General features: G+C 49.6%; 1 protein-coding gene across 3 annotated transcripts in view; it reads left to right on the forward strand.

The window, feature by feature from the left end:
* Positions 1 to 10,000, forward strand: part of LOC113812218 (uncharacterized) — a 632,290-nt gene that overhangs the window by 423,123 nt on the left and 199,167 nt on the right. The window contains exon 1 of one of the 3 annotated variants that reach the window (XM_070130040.1): positions 5,951 to 6,186. The exons of 1 other annotated variant lie outside the window; for it this stretch is intronic. In XM_070130040.1, coding sequence (XP_069986141.1) covers positions 5,959 to 6,186 — 228 coding nt within the window. In that variant the 5' untranslated portion in view covers positions 5,951 to 5,958. Of the gene's footprint in view, positions 1 to 5,950; positions 6,187 to 8,635; positions 8,691 to 10,000 lie in introns of those variants that run through there. One more of the 3 variants, XM_070130131.1, reaches the window with a different exon arrangement.

The raw sequence follows: 10,000 nt of genomic DNA on the forward strand, positions 1-10,000 counted from the left end.
AGAAAGAAAAGAATATCAGAGCAAGAACGAATAAATCTAAACAAAAGCACGGGAATAAGAGAAAGAAGGGAGGTACAGGAGAAGGAAGAGAAACGCAACAGCTGTATGTGGTGACGATACAGCTGCTGTATTTTCCGAGCGCTGGCGTGGAGTGGCATCCTATCCAAAGGGGGAAATAGAAGCCAAGGGGAGTGTGTGTACTCAAGGGAGTGAGGGGGGTGGAGTAGGGGAGTGGGAGTGGAGGAGGGATGGATAGATGGAGAGGGGAGGGGGAGAAGGGGGTGGATGGATAGGGTGCCTGGGAGGGGGTGGAGTAGGGGAGTAGGGAGAGGAGGGATGGATGGATGGATAGGGGGGTCTGGGGGAGGGAGGTGAGTGGATGGATAGGGGGACTGGGGGAGGGGGAGAAGGGTGGGGGTTGAGATAGGGGGAGGTGGATGGATGGATAGGGGTCGGGGGAGGTGGATGGATAGGGGGTCTGGGAGGAGGGGGAGAAGGAGGGGGTGAGATAGGGAGGTGGATGGATGGATAGGGGTGGTTTGGGGGGAGGTGGAGGGGAGAAGGGTGGGGATGAGATAGGTGGGGGGAGGGGAGGAGGACGAACGGGATGAAAATCTATATGTGTTTGCTGTATTTAATTAGCGAGCGATGAAGGGGCGGGGAGATGGGATTTATGGTTTGGTAGATGTTGGTTGGGATGCAGGAGTGCTCGCGCGGCTGCGGTTTTTTTTTTTTTTCTTTTTTTTTTTTCGCTTCTGTTTTTGTTTTGTTTTTGTTCTATTCTCTCTAGGGTGGAGTTGTTGTTTTTTTTGTGATGAAATATAGTGGGGGGGGGATTCTTGTGTTTGTTTCTGTGCACTGGCTTTTGTTCTTGTTTTTGTTTTGTTCTTTCCCAGGGTGGAGTTGTTCTTTTGGGATGAAATATAAGGGGGGGATTCTTGTGTTTGATTCTGTGCACGTACAGTAGTCGTTTTTACATGCACATGCATACGCACGTACATATACGCAAATACATCTCATTCTCCCCTCCTTCATCTCCTTCCCCCTGCCCCCTCCCCCTCCGCCACCTTACTCTTCCCTCAACCCTCCCTCCCTCCCCCACCTTGAACCTCACCCCCCCACCCCTACTCCCACCCACCGTCCTTCCTCCCTCATCTCCATCCTCTCTTCCTCCCTCCTTCACTTCCCTCCCCCTCCCTTCCCCCGCTCACCCACCTTCCCTTTCTCCCCCTATTACTTCGGCAGGGAAAGTGGGTGGGGGAGAGGGGGAGGGGAGAGGGGGAGGGAGCGAGCACACACATACACACATGTACGAACGCAGTCAAACACACACACACACACACACACACACACACACACACACACACACACACACACACACACACACACACACAGAGCGAGAGAGACAGACAGACAGACAGACAGAGAAAGAAAGAGAGAAAGCGAGAGAGAGATTAAGCAACACCTTGCCTAAACATTTGTCTCTTCACTTATTTAGCTTCCCGGGGCCGAGGCGCGGGAGGGAGCCGTGTAATGCAAGGATCACGAGTGGACGGTTGGCATCGCAGCGCCATTTCCAGGGGCGCGACGCTCCCTCTGAGGCTGTAGCTGTCAAGGGCGCCTTCCCTCGGGAGGGGGGAAAGGGGGGGAAGGGGGGGGGCAGGGAGGAGGAGGACCTGACCTTTCTCTGGACGCTCGGGTCTCCTGCTCTGGTTCTCTCCTTCCTTGGTTTCTTCCTCTCTCTCTGTCTCTTTTTCATTCTCTCTCTCTCTCTTTCTCTCTTTCTCTCTTTCTTTCTCTCTCTCTCTCTCTCTCTCTCTCTCTCTCTTTCTTTCTTCTTTCTTTCTCTCTCTCTCTCTCTCTCTCTCTCTCTCTCTCTCTCTCTCTCTCTCTCTCTCTCTCTCTCTCTCTCTCTCTCTCTCTCTCTCTCTCTCTCTCTCTCTCTCTCTCTCTCTCTTCCTTCTCTGCACACATCGCACGCGCTCCTTCTCTTTTTTTCATTTCTTCCTACTTTCTGCATGTCTCGTTCTTATAGTATCCTCCTCTTCCTCCTCTTTCTCCTCCACCCTTCACCTTCTCCTCCTCCCCCGCCTCCTCCTTCTCCCCCTCCACCTCCTCCTCCTCCTCCTTCTTCGTCCTCCTCTCTCCACCTCCCCTTCTCCTCCTCTCGTCCTCCCCCTCCCCTTCTCCTCCTCCTCCTCCATCCTCTTCGTCCCCCTCCCCTCCTCCTCCTCCTCCTCCTCCCTCCCCTTCCTCCTCCTCCTCCTCCTCCACCCTCCTCCTCCTCCTCCTCCACCCTCCTCCTCCTTCCCTCAGTGTCCCCAACTCCTCTAAGCCTCTGGAGTGTTCCTTGAAGGAGTTCCCAGCTGGTACCGGCACAAGGAGGAGTGATCCCACCAGTTGCGTCCGTCTTGAAGGAGGAGTGGTCTTCCTTGAGGGGGAGGAGGGGTGGGGGGATAGGGGGGGAGGTCGATGGGAGGGATGGGGGGAAAGGATGGGAGGTTGAGGGGAGGGGTGGGGAGGGGAAAAGTGAGGGGGAGGATGGTGAGTATGAGAAGGAAAGGGGAGGGATGGAGAGAGGTGATGGAGGAGGGAGGGAGGAGGAGGAGGAGGAGGAGGAGGAGGAGGAGGAGGAGGAGGAGGAGGAGGAGGAGGAGGAGGTGGTGGTGGTGGGGTGGTGGTGGTGGTGGTGGAGGGGGAGGGGGAGGACGAGGAAGGAGGAGTGGAAAGAAGGGTGGTGGAGAAAGGGAGAAAATGTATGGGTGTAGAGAGGAAAGAGAAGGAAATATTTAGATGTAGAAGAGATGGGAAGAGGGGAAGAAAAGAGGGAGAAGAGAGAAGATGGAGAAAATCCAAAAGAAAGAAAGGGAGGAGATGAAAGCAGAAAAATGGGGAAGAGGAAGAAAGAGAAGAAGAGGGAGAAGAGAGAAAGAGAAGAAGAGGAGAAGATGAAGAAGAGAAGAAGAAGAAGAGGGAGAAGAGAGAAAGAAAAGAAAGGGAGTAGAGAGAAAGAGAAGAAATGAGAAAGAGGAGAAGATAGAGAAGAGAGAAAGAGGAAAAGAGGGAAGAGAGAAAGAGAAGAAGAGAGAGAAGAGAGACAGAGGAGAAGAGGGAGACGAGAGAAAGAGGAGAAAAGAGGAAAAAAAGAGAAAGAGTAGAAGAGAGAGAAGAGGAGAAGAGAGGAAATGGAGAAGAGGGGAAGGGCGTCCGAGTTGAGAGATTGATCGAGATCCGTGGGATTAATTGGGGAGTGGGAAAGGAGATTGCCCCAAGGCTGGCCGGGCTGATGCGGGGAGGGGGGAGGGGAGGTGGTGGGTGTGAAAGGGGGAGGGGGGTTGGAGGTGTGAAGGGGGAGGGGAGGTGGAGGTGGAAGTGTGGAGGTGAAGTGGGAGGGGTGATGGAGGTGGGTGTGCAGGGGAGGTGGAGGGTGGGTGGGTGTGAAGGGGAGGGAGGGGGAGGTGGGTGTGAAGGGGGAGGGGAGGTGTAAGTGTGGAGGTGGAGGGGAGGGTAGGTGGGTGTGAAGGGGAGGTGGAGAGGGAGGGAGGTGTGAGGTGTGAAGGGGGAGGTGGAGAGGGAGGGGGAGGTGGAGGTGTGAAAGGGGGTGGAGGGTGGAGGTGAGTGTGAAAGGGGAGGGGAGGTGGAGGCGGACATGAAGATGAGTTGATTAAGGAAATAGAAACGGAGTTGGAGGTTTCGGTGGAAGAACAAGTACGAGGTGGAAAAGGGACAAGAAAGAAGGAAGACGGGGCCAATTAAAATGAAGAAAAAAGAGACAAAAAACAACAATTACAAAAACGATAAAGATTTAGAAAAAAATAAGTATATGATTTTTAAAAATCTACAAATCAGATACAGGCGCGTCTCCCCCCCCCTCCCCACCCATACCCCAATTCCGCTACACGTGACAAACGTAAAAAACGCCAAAAAAAGTAAAAAAAAAAATCTTCTCCCACCCCCTCCTCCCCCTCCCTCTCTTCCTTCCTCCACCTCCTCCTCCCTCCCTCCTCCTCCACTCCTCCTCCCTTCCTCCTCCCCTCCCCCTCCCCTCCCTCCTCCTCCTCCTCCTCCTCCTCCTCCCTCCCTCCTCCTCCTCTCCCCCTCCTCCCCCTTCCCCCTCCACTTCCTCCTCCCTCCTCCTCCCTCCCTCCCTCCCTCCTCCCCCTCGTGCCTCCCCCTCCTCCTCCTCCTCCTCCTCCACCTCCTCCTCCTTCCTCCCCCTCCTCCCATCCTCCCCCTCCTCCTGTGCTTGCGTGCTTGTTATCGGCTCCAGCCAACTGATGACATGTCGATACTGGCGGAAAGCAATTATTTTTTCCGGCTATAGCAATGATTACCTCCTTATTAATGGCGCGTGAGGGTGCTTGTTCCGCCGAGTCCAGATGGGTATCGTGCATGCGTGAAAGCAGAGATGGATTGGGGGGGCAGGGGGAAGGGAGGGAAGGGGAAGGGGGAGGATGGGTGTGTCTGTTATTATTATTTTTTTTTCATTGTTGTTATTGTTAGTATTTTTGTTTCTTTTTTTCTTGTGCTTTTTTTGCTTGATTTTTCAATGTCATTTATTTTTATTCTTTGTCACTTTACCTTTCTCTTTATCTCCTCACCCTCCTCTTTTTCTTCCTCCTCCTCCTCCTATTTTTCTTCCTCCTCCTCCTCCTCCTCCTCCTCCTCCTCCCCCGCCTCCTCCTCCTCCCCCTCCTCCACCTCCTCCTCCCCCTCCCCCTCCACCTCCTCCCCCACCTCTTTCTCCCTCCTCCTATTTTTCTTCATCTTCCTCCTCCTCCTTCTCCTGTAAGTCATATTGCGTGCGACAGCTTCAAGGAGCGGGACAGAGGGGAGGCATGTAGGTGTTTTTTTTTCCTGTGCTCAGTGGAGGAATGGGTGTAGGGGTGATGGAAGGGGAGGAGGGAAGGTGGAGGAGGAGAGGGAGGGGAGGGAGGGAGGAGGAGGGAGGAGGGAGGGAGGGAGGGAGGGAGGGAGGGAGGGAGGGAGGAGGGAGGAGGGAGGGAGGGAGGGGAGGGAAGAGGGAGAGGGAGGAGGGAGGGAGGGAAAGGGAGAAGGAGAGGGAGGGAGGAAAGATTGAGAGAGGGAGGGAAGGAGGGAGGGAAAGGGAAAGGCAGAAGGAGAGGGGAGGGAGAGGGAGACATAGGAAGGGAGGGAGGGTGAGATAGGTAGGTAGGTTGGTTGGGAGAGAGGGGGGGTAGGGGGGGAGGGGAAAGCCAGGAACGACACAAAGAATAGAGGAAGGGAGAGGGGAAGTTGGGAGCTACAGAAGGAATTAAGGAGCGGATAGATTAGAAAAGGAAGATTGGAGATTGGGGATTGGGGATTGGAGGATGACCCTCAAATGCGAATGCTTTTACACCGGCGGACACAAGCACATAGCGTGTGTGTGTGTGTGTGTGCGTGTGCTTCTCCATTTCGTAAGCGAGGAGGCCTTTGGGCTTATTTATTATTTACCTTGTTTTCTTGTCAGCCATTTTGATGCGAAGAAGTAGTTTATATGATCTCTTCTCCTTTCTCTCTCTTTTTTCTTTCTTCTTTCTTCTTCTTCTCTTCTTCTTCTTTCTCTCTTCTTTCTCTCTCTTTCTTCTCTTCTTCTTCTTCTCTCTTTCTCTCTCTCTCTCTGTCTCTCTGGGTCTCTGTCTCTCTATCTCTCTCTCTCTCTCTCTCTCTGTATATATATATGTGTGTGTGTGTTTGTGTGTGTGCGTGTGTGTGTTTGTTTGTATGTTTGTAGGTAATTGTATAAGTAAGTCTACCTATCTGTTTATCTATCTATCAATCTTTACATATCTATCTATCGATATATAAATATATATAGATATAGATATATGCGTATATATTTACTAAGACGCAAATCCACGAAATATGAAATGACTCATCCCCAATCATTTCTATCAGCGATGACCCGAGTTATTAACATCAAAGGAGACTCCTTATCTCGGAAAGGCTTATATAATGCCTCCCTTATCTCTCTCCTATCGAGTTGTTTTTATCTTATCTCAAGTTGTCGGAAAAGCAGGAGGGTCTTGTGGTCCGCTTCTTGGCTCTCGCTCGACCTGTCAGTCTGTGAATCTTGGTTGTTGTTGTTGTTTCGAGGGAGTTGTGCTGGAGAGGATTCGTGGTGCTGGAGAGGATACGCTGTGTGTCGCTGGGTCTGGGGAAACGAGTGCTGGTTTACTGAAGGTGAGATGGTGGAGGGGAGATGGGGAGAGGGGGAGAGAGAAGGAGAGGGGGGAAGAGAGAGAAAGGGAGTGGGTGAGTGAGAGATGGTGAGTGAGAGAGGGTGAGTGTGAGAGGGTGCAAGAGAGAGGGTGCGAGAGAGAGGGTGCGAGAAGAGGGTGCAGAGAGAGGGTGCGAGAGAGAGGTGCGAGAGAGAGGGTGCGAGAGAGAGGGTGCGAGAGAGAGGGTGCGAGAGAGAGGGTGCAAGAGAGAGAGGGTGCGAGAGAGAGAGAGAGAGAGAGAGAGAGAGAGAGAGGGAGAGAGAGAGAGAGAGAGAGAGAGAGAGAGAGAGAGAGAGAGAGAGAGAGAGAGAGAGAGAGAGAGAGAGAGAGAGAGAGAGAGAGAGAGAGAGAGAGAAGATGAAGGAGGAGAGACAGACAGACACACAGACAGACAGACATCGAGACAACCAAGTTCCCCACGCATCGACACACAGCTAGGCCTACTTACACCGACGAACAAATAAGCAAGTGAAACGAAAGTGCCGTCGCTCCAGACACGCCCTTCTCCCTCGCCTCCTCCCAGGATATTATCATAACAGACACGGTTATTCATTAAACAAAGATTTTTTTTCTCTCTCTCTCTCTCTCTCTCTCTCTATGTTGCGCTTCAGGATCTCGCCATGCGTGAAGCGGAAGGAGAAGAAGAGAGAGAGAGAGAGAGGGGGAGAGGGGGGAGGAGGAAAGAACGTAAAAGATGATGAGTTGTTCTCAGATGTGGAATAAATTTTCATTTTTTGGGGTTTCGTGAAAAAAGTGCTGACGAATGGAGTTGACTCTGTGTGTCTGTGTGAGAGAGAGAGAGAAAAAAGAGAGAGGGAGAGGAGGGAGGGAGGAGGGAGGAAGAGGGAGAGAGGAGAGGATGGAGAGTGGGAGAGAATGGGAGATGTTGAGGAGTGAGTGAGTGTGTGTGTCTGTGTGAGAGAGAGAAAAAAGAGAGAAAAGAGGGAGAGGGGAGAGGGAGAGGAGGGAGGGAGAGGGAGGAGAAAGGAGGGGATGGAGAGAGGGAGGGAATGGGAGATGTTGAGGAGAGTGAGTGAGTGTGTGTGTGTGTGTGTGTGTGTGTGTGTGTGTGTGTGTGTGTGTGTGTGTGTGTGTGTGTGTGTGTGTGTGTGTGTGTGTGAGTGACAGAGAGAGAGCGAGAGAAAGAGAGAGAGAGAGAGAGAGAGAGAGAGAGAGAGAGAGAGAGAGAGAGAGAGAGAGAGAGAGAGGGAGAGAGAGAGGAAAAGGAGAAACAGGCAGAAAGAGAAAGGGAGAAAGAAGAAGGAAAATGAAAAAGAGACAGAGACAGAAAACAAAAGAGAACAATAATCAAGCAGCAAATATGATGATGTTAACATTAATGATAGAATTATAATGCTGATAGTATAAATGATAGTGTATGCTTTGATACCAATAAAAGAAAATATTATACCCTTAAAGAATCAGCAACGATGTTAATGATATAACCAAAAAATATAACCAAAACAAAACAGATAATACCAAAAAGAAAAAAATAACATGTAAAGCCGAAAAAGACGAGAATTTATGATAAAACTCCAAACAAAACAGATGTTAAAAAACATGGAAAGCAGAAATAGAAGAGAATTGATGATGAAACATGGAAAGCAGAAATAGAAGAGACTCGACGATAAAACATGGAAAGCAGAAACAGAAGAGAATCGACGATAAAACACGGAAAGCAGAAATAGAAGGGAATCGGTGATAAAACACGGAAAGCAGAAATAGAAAAGACTCGCCGATAAAACACGGAAAGCAGAAACAGAAGAGACTCGCCGATAAAGCGCAGAGGCAAGCGGACCCCAGGAAAAGGGAGAGAGAGAGAGAGAGAGAGAAGGACGAAGGTGTAGGATGAATTGGGTAGTTGAGTGAGGGTCGAGATAGGAAGTTGGCCCTCTCTAACCGCGAGATAAAGGACAGCGCAACTTTCTTATCGCCAGCTGGAGGTGCGGGGGGATAGGAGGGGGGGGAGGGAGGGGATAGGAGGGAGAAGGGGGAGGATTGGGGGAGGAAGGGAGGGGGGGAGGGGCGGCACATGTTGGGTTTATGCGGAGGGATGGGAGGGAGGAGGAGGGGGATGCTGAGGAAGGGAAAGGGGATATACTGTATATATATATATATATATATATATATATATATATATATATATATATATATATATATATATATATATATAAACACACATACATACGTATATTTATATAATGTTTATGTATGTATATGTATTATTATACTAATATAGTTAAAGTTTGTCTGCATTTCCAATCCTCTCCAATGTCGATTCCTCCCTCCCTCCGTATCCCTCTGAACCTTCTTCTCGCAACATATTTATAAACCCACCTAATCGCCGGAACAGCCAATCGGGGATTAAAACCATAATATCTTCGGCAGCGAAATTGCGGACGCCAATTCCCGTCGCCCGGTACTGTCGGCCTCTCGCGGTGCGGTTCTCGGGCGATAAAATCTACGGTAATTGGACGCCGTGTTTGACTGACTGCTCGGCGCTGGCTGGCACTCGTTGATGCTGTCTGTACCCGGTGGTGTGTTTGTGTTCGGGTGCGGGTGTGTGTGGGCGCGGGTATGGGCCACACACCGGCGTCCAAGCACAATTGCGATGGTGTGTTTGCGTTCGGGTGCGGTTGTGTGTGGGCGGGTATGGGCCACACACCGGCGTCCAAGCACAATTGCGATGGTGTGTTTGTGGTTGGATGCGAGTGTGTGGTATATACTCGCACGCGCGCGCACACACACACTTACAAGGTCTATATAAGTACTTCTATAGACCTTGTTTACATACGCACGCACACGCACGTTAACCCGTACGTCCAGCCTAACGCACATCCACGCACACACAGATCAGCACGCACACTCACACACACGCACACACACAACAAACATAAGTATGATGTCAGATGATCAGTGATACTATAGATATCCCTTATATATATCACGAATAAAAATAATCAAATACGTATATTTAATTTTAAAAACTACAAAATTAGATTTATTGAGGTTTAGAGAATCAGATCCTTTATCATCGAATGCGATTAATACAATATAAATAAAGTCTCGCGTAAACCTATTTCACAAACAAAATAAATAAATGATTAAGCAATATTTCAAAAGTCAAGCAGGCATTCGAACACGTCCGCGGGCTAAACAAAAGAGCGTGTGTTCGTTTCGCTTCATCTCTCTCTCTCTTTTTTCTTCCCCTTCAGCGTAAGTGTTTTTCGCGGCCTCGTGTGCAAATATTCCCCAACTAAGGGGGAATTTGCACGACTGGGGAGGAAACAGCGAGATGGGTTGGATCGCCCGGCCACTTTTATCCTCTGTTCCTATTTCTTTATTTCTTTTTTATTTTGATTTTTTTTTCTTCTCTCCTTTCCTGTCTTCTTCTTTTTTTTCTTCCGTTCTTCGATGCGTCCGGGTCGTAGTTTTTATTTTTTTCTGAGTTTTTTTTTGTTATCTTGAAAGGGTAGGATTTTCGGGTTTCTAAAAATGAGTTTTCTTTTTTAGGGGGTAGGGGTGGGGGACGGGGGGTGGGGGGAGGTTGAAAAATGATAGGATTTTCACCTTTCCAGAAGTGCTAAGATTTTCGGGTTTTCATAAAGAACTCGATTTTTAGATTTCCAAAATCGGACAAGATTCTTAGATTTTCAAAAAAGACAAAAAATAAAAATGTATTGTCAGGAATTATAAGACGTGAATTTCCTTAAATAACAAGATTTTTCAACATTTTCAGGAATGACAGGGCATGCATTCGAAATTTCCCTTTATTG

Source organism: Penaeus vannamei, chromosome 1 (genome assembly GCF_042767895.1).
Source record: "Penaeus vannamei isolate JL-2024 chromosome 1, ASM4276789v1, whole genome shotgun sequence".
NCBI lineage: Eukaryota > Metazoa > Arthropoda > Malacostraca > Decapoda > Penaeidae > Penaeus > Penaeus vannamei.